The sequence below is a fragment of the Eleginops maclovinus genome, chromosome 5 (genome assembly GCF_036324505.1).
Source record: "Eleginops maclovinus isolate JMC-PN-2008 ecotype Puerto Natales chromosome 5, JC_Emac_rtc_rv5, whole genome shotgun sequence".
In the NCBI taxonomy this organism is placed as follows: Eukaryota; Metazoa; Chordata; class Actinopteri; order Perciformes; family Eleginopidae; genus Eleginops; species Eleginops maclovinus.
In genome coordinates, this window is record NC_086353.1 from 19,956,711 (window position 1) to 19,980,488 (window position 23,778).

At 38.4% G+C, this 23,778-nt stretch overlaps 2 protein-coding genes across 2 annotated transcripts; one reads left to right on the forward strand and one right to left on the reverse strand.

Moving 5' to 3' along the window:
- The first annotated feature begins 37 nt into the window (after positions 1 to 37).
- On the forward strand, positions 38 to 15,585 carry unc93b1 (unc-93 homolog B1, TLR signaling regulator). Its single transcript, XM_063883531.1, has 14 exons — positions 38 to 221; positions 2,032 to 2,145; positions 2,242 to 2,377; positions 2,452 to 2,605; positions 2,710 to 2,871; positions 4,580 to 4,709; positions 4,930 to 5,023; positions 6,713 to 6,837; positions 8,886 to 9,068; positions 9,657 to 9,930; positions 10,031 to 10,152; positions 10,492 to 10,614; positions 11,861 to 12,062; positions 14,546 to 15,585. Exons 2-14 carry the CDS (start codon positions 2,032 to 2,034, stop codon positions 14,548 to 14,550), a joined length of 1,824 nt encoding a protein of 607 aa, XP_063739601.1. The 5' UTR covers positions 38 to 221; the 3' UTR covers positions 14,551 to 15,585.
- A 202-nt stretch (positions 15,586 to 15,787) lies between these two features.
- On the reverse strand, positions 15,788 to 20,096 carry cryba1l2 (crystallin, beta A1, like 2). Its single transcript, XM_063883556.1, has 6 exons — positions 19,958 to 20,096; positions 19,565 to 19,641; positions 19,304 to 19,422; positions 17,386 to 17,527; positions 16,684 to 16,826; positions 15,788 to 16,130 (listed from the first exon to the last, which is right to left on the reverse strand). Exons 1-6 carry the CDS (start codon positions 19,968 to 19,970, stop codon positions 15,983 to 15,985), a joined length of 642 nt encoding a protein of 213 aa, XP_063739626.1. The 5' UTR covers positions 19,971 to 20,096; the 3' UTR covers positions 15,788 to 15,982.
- Positions 20,097 to 23,778: the final 3,682 nt, after the last annotated feature.

The following is a 23,778-nucleotide window of genomic DNA, read 5'->3' on the forward strand; positions in this document are numbered from 1 at the left end:
CATTGCCTGGCCCTTTAAGAAAGTCAGGCAGATGAGGGTGAGGAAGTGGAGACTTTCGTTTCCTTCAATAAACTTATTTATACTTTCACGTTGTGCATGAGAAAGGGGAACTGACAGCTGCTAAAAACAAAAGCGGTCCAGTGTAGGAGGGGGGCTGTTGTCTGTGTCGCAGGTGGAATAACTTTTCGGACCGGTGCGAGGAGCCACGCTCGGGAAACACGGTAAGTGATGTTCAAGGTGTTGGTAAATACCGTAGATATGCTAGGTGAGTTAACGCACACTTGGTCAGAGTACTTTTAAAAAATAATAAATGTAAAATGTGTTGCAGACATGAACTGTTTGAATACATTGTTGCATTAATATTACTGCAGACGTCGCAATAGGTATGTAAAACTACTTCAAAGCATTGTTTGATACCAGACAGTATATTAACATTAGCTCCTTGACTCATCTTCCATTATTCTACAGCTATGTTGAGGTGTATGGGAGGTCTTTCCCCGAGTTCTAAAGGCCGTGCTGGGGGAAAAGAGCTCACAACGTGGAAAACACTTTTTATCTAGATGATAGTTCAATGCCCCTAAAAAAAAAAAAAAGAAAGCTTGAAAATGTCATTGCTATGTCTTGCTAACATTTTGGAGAACATGTTTTTGGCTTTATCCTCTTTTATACAAATGTCGGCTATGTTTGTTAAAACATTTCAGACCATCCATAATCACGTTGCTAGACTGTCTATCTTTGTACCTTTTTTATTGTTTTATTTGCACACGTAAAACTGCATAGAATCTGGTTATGAAATAAAAAGAAATGTAACAGGAGGGGTCAATTTTAGAAAAAAAACATAAAACAAAACTTATTTAATCATGTTAGATGTCAAAAATGTGATTGATTGATTTACTAAAAATAAGACAACAAATAAGTGACCAGAAGTAGTACACCAAGTGAGACGAAAAACAAACCATTCGCTGGACACTTAATTGAAAACATAGAAACATAGATAATAAGATTGTGAAATACAAAAGACATCAGGAATTAAATGTGATTACAATTTACATCTAATAAATGTTTTAATGATACCAAGCTCACAGGTTCCAAATTCCATATATGTCCGTCACAATATTTGAGGAAGTACTGACCATGTCTGGATGTGTAAAAAGCAAGGTGAAGATGATCAACCTTTCCAAGTATTAAATGTATACATTTAGAAATTAAATTTGAAGACATTGCCAAAGATGATGGAAGACAAAAAGACAAGAACATATTTATATATGATCACATATCTGATGAATATGTATGTTAGGGTTATTCAATTAGCTAAAATCAAAAATATAGGTCTAATCTAATCTAGTAGTGTTTCTTCTATTCCTTTTTGAGGAAAGTTTTAACATTTTCTGTAGAAGAGAGAAATAGAGAATTCAATGGCAACAGCAAGAGAATGTACCACTGAATATGTCCCAGAAATGAAAAAAACTAAACTTTTACTTTAATGTGTACGTAAGGTTTATTCCTTAAAAGAGACTTTATAACCACATTTACCCTGAGTCTAAACATAACCTATAATATTGAAGACACTTCTTAACTCAGAGAACTTCCACATCTATGATTTATTGACTTTTATCCCTTATTATCCAAATAAGTTAGCTAAAAACTCACATTCAAACAGTTATAGTCTTATCTGTATCACACAAACTCACAGGAATGAATAAACAATAAGAACAAAGTTAAAGAAGCAGTTAAAATCAAATAGTCTCAATAGAAAGATGACTGCTGCCCATGTTATTTACTCCAACATTAAAAGTCCACAGAATACTGATAATCCAGATTTTTCCAGCCTTAGATTTGATCTTAAATGTATCATGATTTGTTGTGGCCTGTTATAATTTCACAAAACACATCTGACTGTATTCTAATGAGTATGACCCGCAGATGGTCTCTACAGAAGCAAAATGGCAGTAATGACACAACATTGATTGGTTATTGTGCAGAAAAAAACTACAACTAACAATCCGGTGTACTGCTGGCTTTGGTCACTAGATGGAGGCAGCTGATCAAGAGGTGGTCAGGGATGTTGATCAGCTTGCAGCGCATCCCAATGGCAGCATAAACGAACTGCACAATGTGGGCCAAGAGGAAAACGAGCAGGAGCAGGTATGATTTCCTTGGATAAACTTCAGTTATTATGTGAAGATTTGATCAAATACCCCCAAACCAACATCCCCCTCCCCCTTCTATCCTTGAATAAAGGAGTTTCTAGGCCCACAAGCAGAGTACAACGAGGAGGAGGAGGAGAGGAAGTACTACAGGAGGAAGAGGCTTGGAGTCATCAAGAACGTCCTTGCAGCCAGTGTTGGAGCCATGATAGTGTACAGTGTGTACATGGGTGAGTATGGAAAAAAAGACAGTAAATTGGATGAAGGAAGAAGAGCATAGTTCTATTCAAAGCTTTCTCTACAGGTCTACTGCAGATGCAGCTAATACTCCATTATGATATGACCTACCGTGAAGTGAAGTACAGCAACCTTGGCCTGGAGGACATCGATCACAAGATGCTGATGGGCATCAACGTTACGCCCATCATAGGTCTGCTATACACCCCCGTACTTATCAGGTAACAAACGCACAGATGATAAAACCTTTCTTTTCGTTGCTGAATGTCCTTGGTCTGTAAGTGCTATATAACAACAATATTTCCTCTATTTATATCTCCGGAAGGTTTTTAGGTACAAAGTGGGTGATGTTCCTCGCTTCAGGGATCTACGCACTCTTTGTGTCGACCAATTACTGGGAGCGGTACTACACCTTGGTCCCATCGGCCGTGGCTATCGGCGTGGCCATCGTGCCGCTTTGGGCCTCATTGGGAAATTACATTACAAGGTGAGCCAGCGTATGTGGAAGGGGGGAGGGCGGATAAAGATGTAACATAAGAGGCGGGGGCTGGACCTACGTCACATGGAAGCACTCAGACTGGAGGTCCACCACCATCCAAGCAAGCCCCCAGGAAGTGCTCTGGACTGTGAGAAAATATTCTTATTTGGCCAAACTCTGGACACTACAACTTCTGTGACGTCACCCGGGCCCTGAAAGACTTTTTTCTCATTGACTTGCATTGGGAAAGAAACGTCTGTAAATTGTTGGTAATTTAAAAAACCTTATAAACTACCCAGATCGAACCGTTTTAAGGCCTTTTTAAAAACATTAGCTCCTTGAAGTTTTAAAATGAGCTAAAAGCTGAATCCAGATTTATTTTCTCTCTCCATTCATTCTACTGAGCCGAACTGAGCTTTCTTAACTAAGAGACTGTTGTTTATTTAATCCTAAGAGTAATTGAGATCGGTTTTAAAGTTTCTGTCCCACACACTCTCCCCCCCTTTTTTTATAAAGTCGTAGAGGCACAAAATATGAACCTGGAAATTAGCATAATAGTGCCCCTTAATAGACATATGTACAAAAAACTTTAAGTTTAAGACATTAGTTTAACATTTAGGAACGTAATCACAAGTGGAATTACAAACACTTAACTATCATTTTTTAAAATATTCAAATGAAATGAGAGATTTTACATTCAAGACCCTTGCTGTGTCAGTCAGTCACACTGGAACTGAAGCATCATTAGCCGCTGCAGGTGAATGTTTTTTAAGTCTGTTCACAAAGACAAATGAATAACAATGCTTTATTTTTCCATCAATGCAAGGCTCAAACAATAGTTTAAAACACGGGCACTTTGGTGTGCAGCGCTGTGTGAGGAATTTTCTCAGCACTTTTTTCTGTTTGTGATACATGCTGCTTAGAAACCCAAGCTATCCAATCTACATTTTTAAAATTTCCATGTGGTGAATATGAATGAAGAAAGACAGAGAAGGGAAATGTATATATATTCCACGTGTGCAATTCATTATTTAAATCCCCAATAGAGTGGTGCAGTGTATTTTTGTAGAACCTGGAAGTAAGCCTACCAAGGGCTCCCTTAACAAAAAGCACTGGGATTTTTCCATTGGATTAGGGACATTTGTAGAAAATAAGATCTGTGGCAAACACAAATGTATCATACTTACACGTTCGGTTCAACAGGGTAAGCCCCACATATTGAAACCACTTTTTAGGATTTATAAGCGTAGATCCAATCGCCAAACTTAAAAAAGCTAATGCCAGGCTATAAAAACTACATGATGGTCAAATGATTTGGCATCACCACAACTAAGCTAAAGGCTCAGCTAAAATTCATTTAGTAGTCTGACAATAAGCCACTTGCTGTTTTTATGAGACATAAGCCTCAGATATTTACCGGTGGGGTATTTACTGACGTGTTTTATGACACAGAACAAAATGTAAGAACTCTCTCTAGCTGGTGTTAACCACAGGCTTTATTTAACCACAGACACATTCAAAGAAGTGTTGACTTCAAAACATGAATCAAATTTGTATAGATGACATCTAGTTTCCAGGTTTTGGGGCTCATTCCTGCAACACTCTTTGTGGTCATTTTATGCTAAAAACCTATACGAAAATGTGGGTAATTCTGTATACAGACTGCAATTGGACACACACCTAATTAAAACTAATGATTGAATTTATCGTCATGCAGGATGGCCCAACAGTACTACGAGTATGTGAACTACAAAGAAGACCATGTGCAGGAACAAAAGAAGCTCCCTAAGGGCGCGTGCCACAGCTACATCATCGTCTTCCAGTCGATCTTCTTCATCATCTTCCATGTGAGTCTTATGCATGCTGTCTTGATGCCATGATCAGAGTGTTTAACATTGGAAAGATATGTTGAACTATGTCTTATATAGGTTGCATTGTTGGAGGAGCTCAAGACCTAAGATTTTCATTGCCATAACTAAACTGTAGCTACTGTGCACTTGACAATAAAAACCCTTGAACTTCAACCTTGAGCAGCTGTAGAAACTAATGGTCTCTCCTCCTCTCCAGCTGAGTTTTGTCTTCGCCGAGTTCCCTATGCGCTTCGTCCTGAACAGTTACCTGATCGACAACGAACATATCCTCAAAAATGTCCATAACTGCGGTAAGGAACAGTGTCACTTCCTCACCAGCGATGAGCAATTACACACAGCAATTAAGGATGACTGAGGATTAGGACTTTCCATTCACTCCATTCTGGCCAATGATTTCTGTAGAGATTTGGAAAGACACTTAGGCCTATAAGCTTTGTACTCGCTAAACCCTTTTTCCAGTCTTTATTGCAACACAAGTTTATTGATATATATATTTCAAAAAACAAGGCATTCAAATGTGCTTTGCAATAATAACATTTAAAGAGAGACATGGTGTAAAAGAATCACATTATTACAATTCAAAACAGTCATTATAAAATAATGAAAATAAAAACAAGCTTGAATAGAATAAGACGTGCATAAACGATAAGAAAAACATTACAGTGCATTTTGGATATTAATTGGTATTTGATTTTAAAAAGGCAGAGGCAAACAGAACCAGTTTTAGGGGAGTTTTTATGCTAAGCTAAGCTAACTAGCTGCTTTCCCCACCTAGATATTTACAGTTGTATCTTTAACTTCAACTACATATATTGATTTTGCATCGATTCTCCAAAACAATATTCAATATTCTATATTGACAATAAGTAATAAAATCAACAGGGATTTATGTCGTTACTCATTTTAAATGTAGAGAAAACTTATAATTAATGTGCTCTCCTAAAAGCCACCAGACTCAATGCTAATCATGACAATCTTTATTTAGCCTCAACAGAATTAACTAACTTTTTTAGGTTAAATAGAATTCCCCCGTTTTAACAAGCACCAACTTTGGATGGTTGAAATAAACCCTTGATTCACAAATACAATTTCCAAATGTATTAAGACTTAATGATGTTTATTCCTTTGCATGATGCTCGCATGCCTTAATGCCAACAGCGCTAAGCTTAAGTTGGACTTGGGTTTGGCGTAATTACGTGTGGTCGTGATTTGTTTGGTTTTATTTTTATGTTGTGGATCAAAACAAGAAAATCTCGTAAGCTTGTAATAACCAAGACCTTAATTACTTTGTGACTGTAATGAAAAAGATGCTAAAAATCCCCGAAGTGCTAAATGCTAACTCATTTCCCGGTTTTAGGACTCATTCCTGAACTCTGTATTGCGTCCAGAAGCATATTTTCCATGTCTCAAGATGAAAAACAATCTGATCTATTTGTGATTTGGCCTGTGGAGGTTAGCTAAGGTCAGTGTTTCTGATACTTTAGAAGAAATCTCAGTTTTTAAATGATCTTTATCCATGAAAAAAGTGCTCCCCTTAGACTTTACTGTTTTGCATTGCTCAAGTTTTTCCATGGTACGTCCTACACTAGAGTGTTTTTTGAGGAAACCAATCTTAAGGGTTGGCATGAAATAGAAGTTCAGTGCCAGGCTAGTATAAACCTTTTATACATCAGTATGTAGCAAAGTGATACAAGAAACCTGAAGTGGCCTCACAGAGCTGCTCTGAAACGTGTGAATGCATCACTTCTGCTCAAGCTGCGATGTTTGTCATTCTGAACTTCATGCATCATCACTTCCTTTTTTATTGTTCAAAAAAAAAGGAGGAAGTAAAAGTTTAGCACCAAGAAAAAACATGATCACATCTGCTTCTCCTGTCAGCTTTAAGAATGTTTTGGGTTATGTGTTACAGGCTTCAGGTCTGATTTACTGAATCCTGAGTGGGACTGAATGCTGTTGCTTGTTTTCCCTTTTAATGGCAGGAGCAAACATCAAAGGTGTGATCCCCGGCTTCAACACCACCGTGCTCAAGAAGCTGCCTCGCTCCATGCTGCTCATCCAAGTGGAGAGTGTCCTCATGGGCTTTGCCTTCCTCTCAATGATCATCGTAAGATCCGCACGCACCCACACACAGACACCTAGAATTCAGTGTTTTAGCTTATTTGACATTTATTCAATGTCTCTTTGAAAGAAACCGGGAATGACAGCAATGCTAATTGTACTAGAATTTTATAACAAGCAAATGAAACAGACTTTAATCTCAGAACTAAAACAACACATGGACCTAATCCTATTCCGTACATTTCAAATTAGATTTAGAACCATAGTGAGTTTGCAGTTTCACTTGCATCTTGATATGTATAGCAATAACTAGAATCAATGTACTGTTGGATGTTTTGTACACTAATTAAGATAAAGCTTTTATTTCTGCTGTCTTGTCGTACCAACAAACACATTTTCTAAATATCTTACTTTAAAACAACCATAAATAAGAAGCGTATGAGCAGTACTTATCCCCCTTTATACAATTGCTTGTTGAAATACCTAACTTACTTTCCTAGAAACGAGGCAGGATTACTAATAGGACAAAATGAGCAAAGCTGTCCTAAAATGAGCCCTGAAAGCTCTTTGTTCTATTGCTGAAGTAATGTGTTGTAATGTACTTCCAAAACACAATATCCTCATATATTAATATAGGAAAAATGTTCACTCTCTTTGATTTCTCTCTGTGTTTGGTCTCCCGTGTGTAAGACATTTCCGGCTCTTAAACCCTGTGGGACAAGCTTTCAATATAAAAAAAAAGCTGCCTGGTGCAAGAAACCATGCTCAGGAGGTCTGTGAGAGTGAACCAAACACTGATATTATGGGCCATAAAACCAAAAATAATGAGCCAGACATTAAAACGCTCAGTAGAGCAGAGGGAACTTGAAGTGTTTCGTTCATAGTTTTAACCAAGATCTTTCACATTACACACATTCACTGATAAATTACTAGAAATGTGAATAAGAACAGCTTTAAGCTCAGTTAAAGGTATACAAATGGACATATTATGCTCTTTTCAGGTTCATGTTTGTATTTTATTCCTTTTTTAAAATGTTTTACTTTGTTTATTGGGTTTTTTAACAGCAGTCATTTTAACAAAGCATGTATCAGAAGTGGGTAAAACAAATATTCACTTAATACAAAAATGGATATGATAACAATGTAAATACTGCTTATGTATTTTGTTCCTTTACTGTGACATGTCTCCATGCTTTTATGTTCAAAAAGGTCTTTATTTTTCTCATACTGCCTTTGCTGAAGCACCTCTTTCCACCCTCTGTCTGAAACCAGAGTCCAGTCTGCTCTGATTGGTTAGCTGGCTGGCTCTGTTGTGATTGTTCAACCGCTTAGAGATGTCCTGCCCCTTAGCCTATCGTGTACAATGTGTTTGAGCACTATCCAATAGAGTAGTGATGTCACTATGTTACTGTGGTAAACAAAGGAGTCCAATGGAGGCATTTCAGGCGGGCAGGGAGTGTCAGAGAGAAAGTCCCTCTGAAAGGGAACATTGGGATTTTAGCTTTTGCAGACCATTTTGATACATTACAAAAACCTATATAACACATTACAGGAAAGGAACACCCCCAAAAGCATAATAGGCCCCCATATTTAAGTCACACTAAGAACAAAGCGTTTTTTTCGGTCAGAGCACACACGGTTTGAAAACATATCTCTGGGCAACCAGTCTGTCATTTCATCACATTTATTTAGCTGCAATTTTATCCAAAATGTATTCAACCAACCGACAGCGCAATAATCATAGTACAGCAACTTTATTAAATGCTGATCTAATTCTACATCTAAAGACAGTAGGAGATGGAGAAAGAGTGTGTTTTTGTGGTGACACACAAGAAACTCTCTCAGATCCTCCAGTCTAAAGCAGTTAAGAAGTCTGGCTTCTGAAGCGGATGGATGTAAATGTACAGAACATTGTAGCTTTGCCCATGCATGTATCCTGGCGTAGCTGTAGCTGCAGGACTTAGGATGGATATAGAGGCTTATTCAGCAGCGTATTTGCATTCGGTTTGCCTTATGTTCCAAAGTGAAGCAAACTTATAGAGTCATTCAACACTATTTAAACTGAATCGATTGCTATTTTGCTGCTGCCCACAGTTCCTGGTGCTGTGTGGCGCCGCCTACCGCCCCACCGAAGAGATCGACCTCCGCAGCATCGGCTGGGGAAACATCTTCCAGCTGCCCTTCAAACACCTGAGGGACTACCGCCTGCGCCTGCTCTGCCCCTTCTTCATCTACAGCGGCTTCGAACAGATGTTCGCCATCACTGGATTCTCCCTGGTGCTGCGCTTTTACTCACATTGCTGTATTTACAAATCGGACAGGAGTAGATTATAGAAACAAGTACAGAAAAAGATGTTTCAATCTCTTCAAACACTGAATCTATTGTAATAAACATGTTATCTATTGGAGTACAAAGTGCACATTTTTACTTTAAATGTTAATTTAAATATTTTTAATTATTATTTTATGTTTTTATGGCATGCTTATGCTCATATACAATGTATTTGTATTATCTTGTATTTGACATTTGGCCATACCTTTTTATGTATCATTTGATCTTTTAATAGCACATTCTTACTTTAACTTTTTTTATGTAAATGTTTTTATTTTGTTTAATCGTTTTTTGGACATTTGACTTTAACTTTTTAAATGCACATTTTTACTTTATTTTATCGTATATAGCAAAGGTTACTTAAAATTATTATGCTAGTTAAAATATCTTTATTTTGTTTTATCTTTTTATTGCACATTCCTTTTCTTATTTTCATGCCATTTATCAATGTGTCTTTTATTTATTGTTTCATTCTCAAATGAAGCAACAGTGATGAAACCCGGGCTAAACAAACTGTTCTGATGTCTCCACAGTCCTATGGCGTCTGCGCTTTGGGCCTGGATAAGCTGTGGCTCCTCATCCTGGTCTACGGCCTCTCCTGCTCCGTCTTTTCCTCCCTCTCTCTCTGCCTCCTCCGCCTCCCGCGCTGGGTGTGTCTGGTGGGGGGTGCCGTTGTGCACATAGTGCTGATGGTGGTTCTCCTGGCTTTCTCGCCAACCCCAAAGACGCCTTCGTATCTGGGTCCTCTGCTGGTGATCTCTGTGCTGTGGGGACTGGGCAGCGCCCTGAATAAGACGGGCGTCAGCAGTGAGTGGTGCTGGTGGTGTTGTTCGAGGTGTTAGTAAGTAACTTTGTTGTCACACAAGCATGACTTCTCTCTCTCTCTCTCTCTCTCTCTCTCTGTCAGTTCTGCTGGGCACGCTGTACGGTGAGGAAAAAGAGCGTCTTGACTTTGTCTTCACCATCTATCACTGGTGGCAGGCCCTCGCCATCTTCATCGTCTACCTCTGGTCCAACATGCCTATGAGGGTATGATTTGTGTTGAGAGAAAGATAATATGTTTGCGGCTTCTTTGTTTTGCCACTTAAACGCCTTAAACAAACAGTTCTACCGCATTTTCCTTCCATCATGATTTGTTGTACTCACATTTGGGACGACTTGCTTGGCCGCCTGTGTTATGTTGATGTTATGCTACAGTATGTACGTTTACTCAAAATAAAATAACAAACATTTCACACATTCAACAAAGAAAACAGGCCTTATTGGTCTCATGCACAATAACTACAGGATAGTTTTGGCAATGAACATCTAAAGCCTCTTCCAACTATACAATATGCTTACAGTATATTCTTTCTTTTCCATCCTCAGGCTAAGCTCTCCATCGTGTTGGCCACCTTACTGCTGGCCTGCTACTGTTACGGGGAGATGGAGCGCCGGCTGGCCAAGAAGGTTCCTTTCAGGCTGCCACGCATCCCTCGGCCACGGCACAAGGTAACCAGTCACCGTCCGTCAGTTGAAGATTAAAGATCAACTTGTATTATTCAGTTGCAGCTTACAGAGTAAGTGAGGGACAATGTGCAGCAAGGCGGTCATCATGGGGAAAAGAACACCCGACAGTCTGATCATGGAGCCCGACGTGAAGCAGAGGGATCTTGATCAGGCCAGATAGTAGACAAACTAATGACTCGACTCCCAATATTAATTGAAATTATTTTATAGACTCAAAAATGATTGTGTTTATCAATTTAATTTAATTTATTTTTTAGCAATTTTCAACATCACAACTTGTTTGGGGCCATTCATAGTCAAATATGTAACACAAAAAAGTGTGATGTGGACAAGATCCGACTCTCTCTCAACCGCCCTGCAGCAGAACGACTCATCCGTGCCTTCATTTCCTCCCGCCTTGAATACCGTAACTCCCTTCTCTACGGCATCATCATCAACCTCCCTCAATAGACTGACTCCTCACACACACCACATCACCCCAGTCCCATAAGCACTTCAGTGGCTTCCCGTTTCCCACCGATCTACAAACCCTCACGTACTAAGCCCTCCACCATCTGGCCCCCCCATCGCACTGTCCTTCTCAACCCCTACCAACCCCCATCAGTCCCTCAAATCCACCTCAGCCGGTCTCCAATTCACCCCTTAGTCCAAACTCTGCAGCTTCGGAGACAGAGCCAAAACTCATCTCTTCTCCTTTGTCTCCTTATAGCACCCCCCCCCCCCCATCAATCCATGCCTGTTGATCGTCTTTGTTTATCCTTATTTATTTGTATTTTCCCCACCCCAACCCTCCCTTACATTGTAAAGCGACCTTGAGTCAGAGAAAGCGCTTTCATTTATTATTATTATTATTAGAAATTCACCAGTGCACATACACTGAGGAATGGCTGTGAGGTCAGTCTCCTTTTTCAAATAAATTATATTTCATTGTATTTTCTTTAGATTGATTGATTCTAGGATTTTCAGGAACAAAGAGTAAATATAATTTTTAAAGCAAATGAAGTTATTTTTGGAAAACTTTGAATACAAATCGCTATTTAAAGCAGAGTACTATATCTTGATACACAAAAGTAATAATATTTTGTTCTTCTTTTACACTATTTACTGTCAAATTAGACTCAAGTGCATAGCCTATAACGCCAATTTCTGAAAAAAGAGCAAACACATTTTGGCTTTGAAACACGTCTCTTTCCCAGCCATCAGTATCATACATTATTTGTGTCCGCAGGTCAAAGGCTACTGCTACCTGGAAGAGGACAACTCGGATGAGTCAGACTCTGAGAGGAGTGATGACGAGGAGGACGAGGAGGGGCAGGAGGATGAGGAGCTTGTGGTGGAGGAGATGGAAGCAGAGGATGGGGACGAAGGAGGCCAAGACGCAGGGGGCCCCGGAGCTGACTCACCCGGAGCCAGGAGGAGAGGGGCCTTAGGTCAGCGCCGCATAGGGGCAAAAGCCTATGTGAGGGAGGAGCAGGGTGGGAGGGGGAGAGACGAAGAAGAGTAAGGAGGACAGATGGCAGATATGCAGAAGAGGAAGAGAATTAGAGATGGAATGTTCGGCCCAGTACTCGATTCATATTTTTCACACATTTTTATACGTTCTTGCATACGATGCTTAACTAAAGCTGTTTTTATTGGCAATTGTTTTAGTTAAGGGCTACTCCGTTATGGGAACATTAGTCATAATCATACAATTATCCATTTTTCTAAATATTGGGAACATTTAATAATATTACTCATTGACTTCATCATGCATTTATTGAAAATTAAGCTAAAACAAATATGTATTTTTTAACAGTGGATAGTTACTTTAAATTAAACTGAGCTGTAAAACTACATTAGAAAAGATTAATAAAAAAGATTATTATTAATAAATATACACTTTTAAATAAATGATTTTAAATGAATAAAAAAGATATATATTGGATTGAAAAATAAAATATTGAAACTATGATAATTAAATATAAAAAACTCTGTTGTAGTATTATACAGACCTTTAACAACAGAACAAGGTACATTTTTTATCTCAATTATCTTGTTTTTCTTTCCTTGGAAGTCAATATCACAACAACAGTCCAGAAGCAAGGGAACATAAAAATGTAAATCACTAAAAGCACACGCTGGATAAAACACGACTACAACAAACACTGTTGTTTTTGTGGCCTATAATTATAGATCATCAAGTAGAAAACATATCTGAAAAGAAAAGAAGTGAATGTAACAGAAAGGGAATGAGAAATGGATTTTTCTAAGTCTATCCTCAGGGTGAAGTCATTTTTAGAGCGCCGGTTCTGCTGAAAGTGAACAGCACCAGCAGCCTTAGCTATATTAGTTTTTCTATCTTTTTAAATGTTTTATTTATGCCCATTTCTACCAAAAAACAACCTAACTGGAGCTACTAAGAGAAGCTCAGACAAGATGCCTGACATTTGGGAGAAATTCTGTTTAAGAGGCTTTTCAGCAGACAATGATTATAAGTGTTTGCTTTTATACAACAGGTACAGGACAATCAGTTATGTATAGCCAAAGTCAGTGAAGGGATAATAATTACTTATACGTGAAATCGTATAATCTACAATACAGTTAACAAGATTAAGAGTCTACAAAAATGCCAAGAAGTCTGGTTAGAAGCTGTGATATTAGCTAAGAACTCATTGTTGGTTCGCTAACATGCTCACAGTAACTATATTTGCTTTAGCAGCTACCTGTTTTATTAGTATTTTCAATTTGGGTGTAAAATACCCAAGTGAAAATGCCAAAGTTGGCTTAGTAAGCTGTAACAGTTGGTGTATCAAAGTTCAATTAAAATGTGTGATTCATTTGGATGCAAACATGACTCATGTTAACTGGCTTAACAGATCCAATGAATGCTGCTCACCACCTTACTTTAGTGTGTTACCATGCTAACATTAGCCATATAGCGCTGTACAAAAAATACAGTATTAACTGTAAATTGCCAAAGCTGGTACAGAAAAAACACATCAGAAGGTTCGACCATTTGTTAATAAAATGCACTCAAATGAAGGTGTACACATGCCCTTAAAATCTTCAATAGATCTGTAACTCGTATTATTAAATGCCTAAAAGATTTTGCCATGATGCACATTTCAAATCATTTTAGACTAAGCTACGGGGTTTTATAAATAAAATAAAATAATAAATGTATCATTGACAATTATAGCTGGCACATGCACATTTAAAGATGTTACTTCCAAAACAAACTAAAGAGGAGGTTCTACATGTCTGTTTAAGAAGACTGTTTAAGAAGACTGTTTAAGAAGAATAAATACTTGAAAATAATACTGAATACCTGACAGCCTTATTGCCTTATATCTATATATCTATCTATCATACTTTTAACTGTCACAAGCAGCCTGCGTTTCTTCATATCCTTTACATTAATGAAGACATTTTCCACAATCATTTTAATGCAAAACCAATTTATGCTGGGAAATGTTATCGAATTCCCAAACGGAAATGTTTGACACCCACATTCTTCTAACAGAAGACCCGAGACCTACTGCGTAACATTGTTCTTTGTGTATATATTACACTTCCTGTATCTACTCTACTGTGCATAGTTGTCACTAGAGCTTGGTGATATACTGTATAGCAGGGATTCCCAAACTGTGGTGCGCGAGCTGCCACCAGGGGGTGCGCGAGATGAAACATGTAATGGTGGTCTGGTATAAAAATATTACACAGTGTTGTATTTTTTAAGTGGGATTTTTCCATAGGCTACAATAAAAAACAGGAAAAATAAACGTTTCCTTTGTAATCCCTTTTATTTTAAATAAAAAAACTATAATTCATTAGTTTTTGATAGAAACGTAAAAGAAGACAGCCGCTGTCTTCTACGTTTCACTGTAGGCTAGGATATATGCGCACCAACTCGTTTCATTCATTCTTTCAGATTAAGTGGCTGAAATCAGGGAAACTGTCAAGTGGAACGTCTCATGACAAAGTTGTTAGTCATGAAGGAGGAGAGGGACCAAGAGAGAGTGAGGATTTGGAGGCAACAGAGACGGAGAGAATGGGAACGAATCCGAGAGAAGAAAATGAGTGGGAGTCAGGAAATGATTGATCCTCGTTTTTATTTATTGTATCTGTTTCTGAGCCCATGCTCTTTAATGTTCTGGACCGTTGCAATTTTTCTTTGTTGCATTATAGTGAAACTTTGTTGATGTTGTTATCGTCATGCGTGTTCTGGTTATTTGCGCATAATTAAACATGAGTCTTTATATGGCGATAAAACAAAGCTTTGTTGCGTTTTTCTTTTTGTTGCGTTTTTTTGGGGGATGCGACAACCTGGCTGGGACGTAGAAAGGGGTGCACTGCTAAAAAAGTTGGGGAACAGCTGCAGTATAGAAACCAAATATCACATTATTTTGGACCTAATACCTCAAAATCAATATTTTAACAATAGTGTTTGAAAGACCATTGATTCTTCAATATTAAATGATAATTTGGATAAATAATAATCAGTAATGTACATTTCTTTAAGGGGCCCTATTATGATTAGTAGGGGTTTCCCTCTCCTGTAGTGTGTTGTAGTTTTTAGTGCATGTAAATGTTCTGCAAAGGCTATAATTCCAAAGTTCCTTCAGAAGGAGTTTCTCTCTTTGTCACTTTATTTTTTTCATTTCTTTTGTTTTCCTCACCATTTATAGTTTTATTATAGAAGTCATATTCAGTTAGGAATCACCTGACTATTTTCAGGGCTGTATTCTCTTTGATGGTCAAGTTCTCAGACGTTATGGTAAGGGTAAGAATATATGCTCTGAAAATCACTCCCGAATTTACAATGATGCCAGAGCTACTTTTCTTATCACCGTGGAGTGAAATTAATGTAATGTCACTGACTCAATGAGTGTGAAACTGTGTTTATGCTACATTTTGTGCTTCTCTCTCGGTAACACCTGTGCATTTAATTAAAGATGGTGTTGAAGTTGACTGCTGTTGTGGGTGGTGGTGTGATGTCAAAGTCAGCGACTTTATATAGTCGGGTTAAGCATTCGTCGCTATGGCAACTTTAAAGCGAGTCCATTGCAAAGAATACTTCATTAATTTCACTGTAGTTAATGTGACAGTTTATATACCCACATATCATTTAAATATAGACTACATAATTGAAAATGACAGAAAGGACTTTTCAGGTTTTCAATCTGAGCTTTATTTGACTTGTATTAACAGAAATATGAATATGAGCTGGGATAAAGAGGTAGCTGCTAAGTCACTGATGGTTTGTGTTGTAGTTTAACCCAAAACCGAAGCTTAAAGTTCAGTTTTCCGGCCTTTTATTCGGGTGTCCAGGTGTTAGCCTGAGCTGCTGGTCCTGGTCTGGTCCTTTTCAGTGCCTGATGCGTCTGATGGACTGGACCTTGGGAGTCTGGCAGTGGGAGCCCCAGTTCCTCCAGTGCTGGTAGTCTCCGCTGTGTCTCTCACACTCCATGATGTACTGCTGGCCCCTGTAGCCGGGGTACTCGTAGCACACAAAGCTGCAGGAGGAAGATGGTAAGAAGGTAAGTAGGAGCTGAAATACATTTTGCTGATCCTATTTACACAAAAAATGTCTCCAGGTGGCACTCAGATTAAATTCAGAGATTAAGGAACTAAAGAAATGCTGCTAGGGCCGCTTAGAATAAAGTTATTTGAACATTTTTTACTGAATATCCCATCTTTCAGAATGTGTTCATGGAATGTGGAATTTTTAAACCTGCTGCTCAAGAGGAGCACTTAAGTGGGAATTCAGCATTCTAGAGATGTGGAGGGGGAAATTAATAGAACTAAACTGAGTCACAGGGTAAATGGGGTCTACCAATCAGAGTTTCAGGTGTTTAATCCCCAGTCCCTGCAGTCAGCATGTCAAAGTGTCCTTGGGCAAGATTCCCCAAATTGATCCCGTAAGTGTTTGTGTGTCGCTTTGAATAAAACTGTCAGCTAAATGTAATGTAATGTTAAAATTGTTTGAACGATTTATATATATATATATATATATATATATATAACTACATTATGGATACTGGAATCAAAATGTGTGGGGTTACTTACGCTCCACACTGCACGTGCATGGAGCCCACCTCGGGCATGGACCAGCCCATGGCCCTCAGTGAGGGGTAGTCGTCGCACAGCTCAGTGCTGCGGCCCATGAAGTTCTCCTTCTCGAAGATCATCATACGGCTGTTCTGGTGGGACTGTGGAAGAGAGGAACCGTGGGGGCAGTGAGGCAGTGTTAGGCCTTACAGACAAACAGTTGTTATGTTTCAGTCCCTCCCTGGGTGACTCCTGGTAACTTCCTCTTTCTCTCCCTATCTATCCTCCTATTTGGCCCATGGATCTCAAAATAAGGGCAATTTAAGTGTTTGTAATGTGGCCAATGCACCCAGGAAGTGAGCCGGGCATTGAAGCAAATTTTTGAAGTGGTGGCACTATTCCATTTCACTGACATCATTGGATCCAAAAATACTATTTTCCCAGTGACTAACATTGGGAAAGAGATGTCTTCAAACCAGAGGTTTACTTTTCTTTTAGATAAATCGACTTCACAGTACAAACATTCCCATAGAAAAGTTGTAATGTGTGCTTAAAGCCAAGCAAAGACATGGGTATTTTTGTACTTGAGAGTCAGGACATTTTGGCCTTATTGAGTTACTTTCAAAGGAAAGAATGGGGCTCCATCCACACTTCATCCAGTTCTCTTTATCTCATGATCCCTGCTGTCATCCGCTATGCTCCTCTTTGGTAGATACTCACAGCGCAGTAGATGGGGCGGAAGGACATGAAGTACTCGTTATGGTAGGACAGGGAGCCGCTGTAGGCCTCCCAGTTGGGGTACTCGCCCCTCTCCAGGATGAACTGCTGGCCCTGGAAGTCATGGTGCTCGAATCCAACCCAACTGGAAACATGGGGGAGAGAAGAGGTGAATTAGTCACATGGGTGAGTAGAAGCAGGGTTTTCAGTGTGGACATAACACAATGCGGCGACATTAGACAGGGTGAGAGTACACGTTTTAATAGATTGCGTAAGCTGTAATCGCCATAGGATCCAAAATAGAGATTTTCAATTGGGACATTTTTGTAGTTAAGGCTTTGCTCCACAGTTTTGAATAAACTTATTATATTTGTTTTCTCACATTGAATTTACTTTAGAGTTGTGTTTTTTTATATAGTTTGTAACCTATGTGGCTTGCCTTCCAAAATCTTAGTTTCTACATAATAGTTTCAGTCATTTAATTTTCCTTTTTCTTAATTCTTAAAATATGAAAGGTGATAATCAGATTTCTGCATTTTCCTTTTGGAGCTAAATCTGTTTTCATCTGCAGCAGTCGGCAGGTGAAAACTGCTCAAAGTAAAGTTTTTGTTGGAAGTGCGTCATAATACAGCGGATCAACACATTTGCAAAGAGGAGAGGAAAATTAAGCTCTTGAATTATTTAAAAGAGCTCAAAAGAATGCAGTCAAGGGAGGGACAAACTAAAAAAATGTTTAAAAAATGTATGATGACACGCAGTTGAGAAAACTTAACTGCATGATTTGGGCCTTTAATACCCATGAGAGGATAAAGAGTCAATGAAACGATGGGTTAATCCAGTTTATTTCCTTAGGTAAACATTAAGTATTTTAAAATATATGACTAAAATACTGTAATTATAGCGTTTTATTTTGAAATCCTTTGAGAATTTCCTTTTCCTGATGTTGGACTTACCTGGACCAAGTCACTACACCTCCACCACCATTATCTCAAAACCAGTGTTATAGTATTTGATCAATTTAAATAATTCTTATAAAAAATACATGCGGCCCCTTTCTTTTTTTTAATTATCTCCTTGTATATTGCTGGGTATTTAAAAATATAATAATGCATCTTATTTTATAAACCGGTCCAACATGTTCCTTTTAACACTTCTTGTGAAGAAAAAAATTACACTATTTGCTTACTTTGAGAATAAAATGTGAATACGTTATAATAAAAAAGACTTAATGTGAAGATAAACTTCATATATGAACATGTTCAGAGGCTTTCAGACAGAGTAATTACCTCCAGTGTAAAAACAGGCCACAGAAGTAACAGTATATACTGCAGGAGTAGATATGACACTGTAAAAGATAGTCCCCTAGATGCTTTTATGAGCAGTTAGTGTTATTCTCCGAAGGGATCTTGCCTCTCTCTTTCACATACACTGAGAAATGGTAAAGTATCACACCGTTTAATCAAAAGGATAAAAACAGTCGTGTGGCCTTAAATTATCCTCTGCTGACCACAGGTGAGGTACGTACACCACCTCTGAAAAGGCTCCCTGTTAAAAGCATCCGTCATCTCCTCAGGTGAAGCTCTTTCTCAGTATTTCCTCTGAAAAAGGCAGCGGTGGCAGAAACACCTGACCTCTCCATCACTGATAATGCTGGGTGCTGCATACATGTAGAAAAAGAAGGACCTCAGAGGTCATACGCTTTTAGTGCGAGCCTGGAAACTACTTCCTCTCTCATTATCTCTCTGCCTCACAGACACACACTTACATAAACACACACACACACACACACACACACACACACACACACACACACACACACACACACACACACACACACACACACACACACACACACACACACACACACAAAGTCAGTCAGCTGTCCACAGAGACGTGCGGGCGTACAGGCTGTGTGACTCACGCTCCACTCTCCACTCGGATGGAGCGGATGTTGTCCAGGCCGCAGTTGTGGATGTTGCAGCACTCGGAGGTGAACTCCATACACTTTCCCTGGAAATGCTCCCGCTCAAACACAGTCACCTGCACACAGGGAGAGAAAGGCATGAGGGTGTGTGTGTGTGTGTGTGTTGAGTGTGTGTGTGTGTGTGTGTGTGTGTGTGTGTGTGTGTGTGTGTGTGTGTGTGTGTGTGTGTGTGTGTTGTGTGTGTGTGTGTAAATTTACCTTAAAGTAAGGGGCTGTACCCATGCTTGGGAAAAACATGGGGGAGGTCATGTGGGTTCTAGTAAATCTGTTCATTTCTAAATTGGAAAAGAAAAGAAAAAAACAAAGTACATTTATAAGATAAATCATATAAATAGTAAAATATATGAGCAAAATTAAATTTATTGGATATCAGCACAATATTGTTTTCTTAAATGTAAACTTTGAGTGCATTTAAATATTTTCTAATAGATGTAACCATTTTTCCTACCAGTTATTTTTTCATTGAACGTGACCAACATGTTTCTAATAAAGCTAGAAACTAAAATGTCTGTGTTAGAAAATTCCACAAAAACAGTAAAGTCCATCCCGTGGGAAAGTTCTGTGTACATTTGTTTTCCCTCTCCTGCTTACCTGATGCTCTCATCGCGCTCCTCTAACACCAAATCCTCTTTACGTAGACTTTGTGTGAACCTGGCGCGCCCGTTTTATACCAGCGTCCATGCGGGGATCCTTGTGCTCGCGCATGTGCGCGTGTTACACCCTCCACGCCCACGATGTAAACTAAGCCATTGTGTCAAGTAGCAGATGAGGTTGGCGTGAACTCAGGATCACACTTCCGGTCCCGGCTTTCAAAATGCATCTCTATAGAAAAATGTAACCCCTGTACAGTGTTACGATGATTATTAGAAGATAAACAGAGTATCACAATGAATATGAAGAACATTTTCTTCCAGATAATGGGATATTTTCGACACTTAGCACCATCAGCAGTTATTTTGGTAATTGAATAATTAAGCCATTATGCTGTGAGTGTTCTTATGTTTGGCTTGTCACTAATATAACAATATTACTACAGTTATAGACTGCTTGTAAGCAATGTTATAGACAATGACAATTTATTGATTGCTATCAATACACAGAGAGACTTACTTTTAATCAGAATCAGTAAAAAAAAATACAGTTTCCAAAGAGGACATTGGGTTTCGTTGCAATTTTTCACATTACAGAATAAAAATATAAACATAGGTCAGTAAATAGATAAAAGAAATACATGTGAGAATATGTGCCATACACTACAAAATATATAAATAATACATATGGGAAAATATATATACTTCAATAAATAGCAGTTCAAATTAATAAATAATGCCTGAAAAAGAAATGCTTTGGATGAAAGCTATCCTTCCTCAGAAATATTTGGGCTTTTACTTTGAAGGCCTGTGGAGAGAGAGCTCCGGTATTCCTATGGCTAACTATCACCAACTTTACTCAGGTGAGCGAGAACCTCCCATGCACTCTTCTGTGTTCGTGTTTGTGCGCGTGCGTCGGTGACCCTGCAGTTCAGCCCTCTCGCGCTCTCTCTCTTTGTAACCCTATGTGGCCTGCAGACTCAGCAGATCGCAGGCTATACAGCAGGCACAGAGGTGAGGCTGGGGAATGCGGCCTGTTGTTGCTCTAATCGTATAGGTCAGCAGTGCCTTCGTATAGAGCAACAATGGCCGGGACTATAGGCAGAGAATGAGAAGGATTTGGAGATATTGGTTCAATAGAGCCACCACTCTAAAGTCAAGGGAATTGAGACATAGGCTCAATTAATGTTGAATAGTATTAATGGGAAATATATGAAATATATATATATATTAGAGTGGTGCAGTGATGATATATGAACCAGGAGTTAGCATCACAAGGTCTCCCTTGAGAAAAAGCATATTCCATTTGATCTTGGAATATGGTGGAAAATAAGATTCAACAGTGGAATATTTACTTACATTTATTTAATTTGTTTGTTATTTAAAATGTTCAAACATTCAGTCGTTGATTTCAAGGAAGGAAACCAGAAGTGGAAAAATGCTAACTCCTTTCGAGGTTTTAGGACTTCCTGCACGTTGGGTTTTAATAAAATACATACATAGAAAAGGAGAACAAAAAAGCCCTGAAAAGGAAAACTATGTGTTGAAATACTGTCAGTCTGTCACAACCTCAGAATATCTTTGCACTGATGTTGTTTTCATGTAAATCCACCAAAGTCCATCACTTTTGGGATACAGATGCCAGTGACATCTCCCCCAGCCTCATCTGGTCCTTGACATATTACCCAGAGAGTCATGCTCACTGTCAAGCAGACACACACTCATGCCAAAGTGCCAACTATTTCCTGAATAGGATGAAAGACAAAGAAAGTAACGAAATATAAAAATGCTAGCTGTGTTAAAGCATCTGAAGGACACTCACAGAAACGGGACACAAAGATCTATAATAGTATGTTTGAGATATTGAACATAACAAATTCCTACTGATAAATTGCTTAAAAACCCCTCAAATTTTCAGGAAGTGCATGAATATGTCTTGTCACTTTTTATTTTGTTTAAATGTATCATTTTTTTGTTTATGTTTTGCTTTTCCTTTTATATGTTTATATAATCAACTGGAAGTCATTGTAAATGATGGTTCCCCCTCAATGATCTCTTGAATATGGTAATAAAAAAATAAATAAATCCATATCTAATGGATGTAATTCCAATCAACTTTTCATATGGATTACGTGGGGCCCACTTGGTGAATGGACATATTTACTGTAAGGTAGTAGTAGCTGTAAAAGCCTCAGTGGTGCCTCTGCTCAGTGATGTGAGCAGGATATGGAATTGATTAGACTTTGAAGTTGAATTTCGGAAATTACTGCCACACTCAGGACACTGATCAAAGGCCTTTTTGAAGAACTTGTTTCTGGTTTCTAGTTCATCTATTCCCATCGGATTAGATGCTTTATTTTATAACTCCAGCTAAGCATGAACACTCTCTCTATAAGGAGCTGGATCATAGTGTAAATCATTAATGTGATGTTTCCACCTGTGCCACGTATAAATGGAAATTTGTTTTAGACCCCTACCGTGCTTTACAAGAGTAAAAGACTTTATATTTGCTGCATTGCACACATGTGTGATTTTTGAACATATCATCTAAACGTTTATTAATCAACAAATTACAATGATGTTTTCCTAGAGATACACATTCCTTTATATTGCTAGCCAATAGAAAAACTTGTGTTACATAGTGATGTCACTACGTTACAGAAGTACACAAAGGAGTCCAATAGAGGGGTTTCAGAGTGTGTGTGTGGGGGGGGGGGGGACTTTGGGATTTTAGCCTTTGCAGACCATTTACATACACACAAACCTATAGAACACACTCCAGGAAAGGGAAACCCCAAAAAGCATAATAGGGCCTCTTCAATGGTTATTTTATTCTCCTTTATGTTAATGTTTGATATTATCTATGTTTGTTCTAATGCTAAGATGGGTTTTAACCCCTATATTGGACCCGTTTTAACTACTATATATATATATATATATATATATATATATATATGAATACTACCGGGTGAAAAAATACTATTCTCTGTTCTCTTAAAATAAAGTTCAAATTAATAAAATAAATCTGATAATTGAATACTTATTTCAAATATTAACTTATTTCAAATCAGACTTAGTGGAGTGTTGACTTAGACATTTTTATTTGAAAAGTACATTTCTTTGAATAAAACCTTTTGTTTAAAATAAATTGTTTCATCAGTAAAACAGAAGTATATTCTTTTACACTTTTTTAGCTTATGCTTTGTCGATTCCATGATCTATGTTGTGATCTTGAGACAAAAACAAGTTATACAGTCTGACTCCTGCAAAGATAGTATCCTCTTTAGATGTTTTATCTGCTCGAATTTCCTTTTGGATGATGGATGTTTGACTTTAACTGAATCAAGTCAAAAGATAAGCGCCCCCTTCTGTCTTGTCGAGAGGATGGAGAACAAGGACAAGATGATACTTTCCCTTTTTTTATACGTTCTCTTAGGACATCTAACAGCCAATCAGAGGAAAGTGTGATTCAGGCCTACAATCAGTACCCAATTGACCTTTCCCTCATGCTAACTTGAGTGTAAGGATTATACTAAACTACATAATACTAATATCTTGCTCTGATTAATGAGGCCGACCTCTGAATCGAAGACATGAGTAGCTTTACTTTCGGGTTCTCATCTGGTGAAGAGCTGTAGCCTTGATTTCCCTCCTGTCCTCAGCAGCACATGTGAACTGCCCTCTAAATTTGGAGATACATTGGACCTTAGGGTTGCTTGTTCCCTCTTGTGCACTTCAGAATAATCACCTTGCGGATGAACGCCCACCACAAGAAAAAGGCCTGCTTTAATTTAATAGCCTTCTCCTACAATGCTGAGAGAG

Excerpts from the sequence above, each read along its gene's own strand:
- unc93b1 (XM_063883531.1), top strand. The coding sequence starts at position 2,032 with ATGGAGGCAGCTGATCAAGAGGTGGTCAGGGATGTTGATCAGCTTGCA. Across the intron at positions 2,146-2,241 it reads AGGAAAACGAGCAGGAGCAG|GAGTTTCTAGGCCCACAAGC; the intron begins GTATGATTTCCT and ends CCTTGAATAAAG. Across the intron at positions 10,153-10,491 it reads GGTCCAACATGCCTATGAGG|GCTAAGCTCTCCATCGTGTT; the intron begins GTATGATTTGTG and ends TTCCATCCTCAG.
- cryba1l2 (XM_063883556.1), bottom strand. Across the intron at positions 17,528-19,303 it reads ATCCGAGTGGAGAGTGGAGC|TTGGGTTGGATTCGAGCACC; the intron begins GTGAGTCACACA and ends CCATGTTTCCAG. Across the intron at positions 16,827-17,385 it reads TCCGCCCCATCTACTGCGCT|TCCCACCAGAACAGCCGTAT; the intron begins GTGAGTATCTAC and ends TCTCTTCCACAG.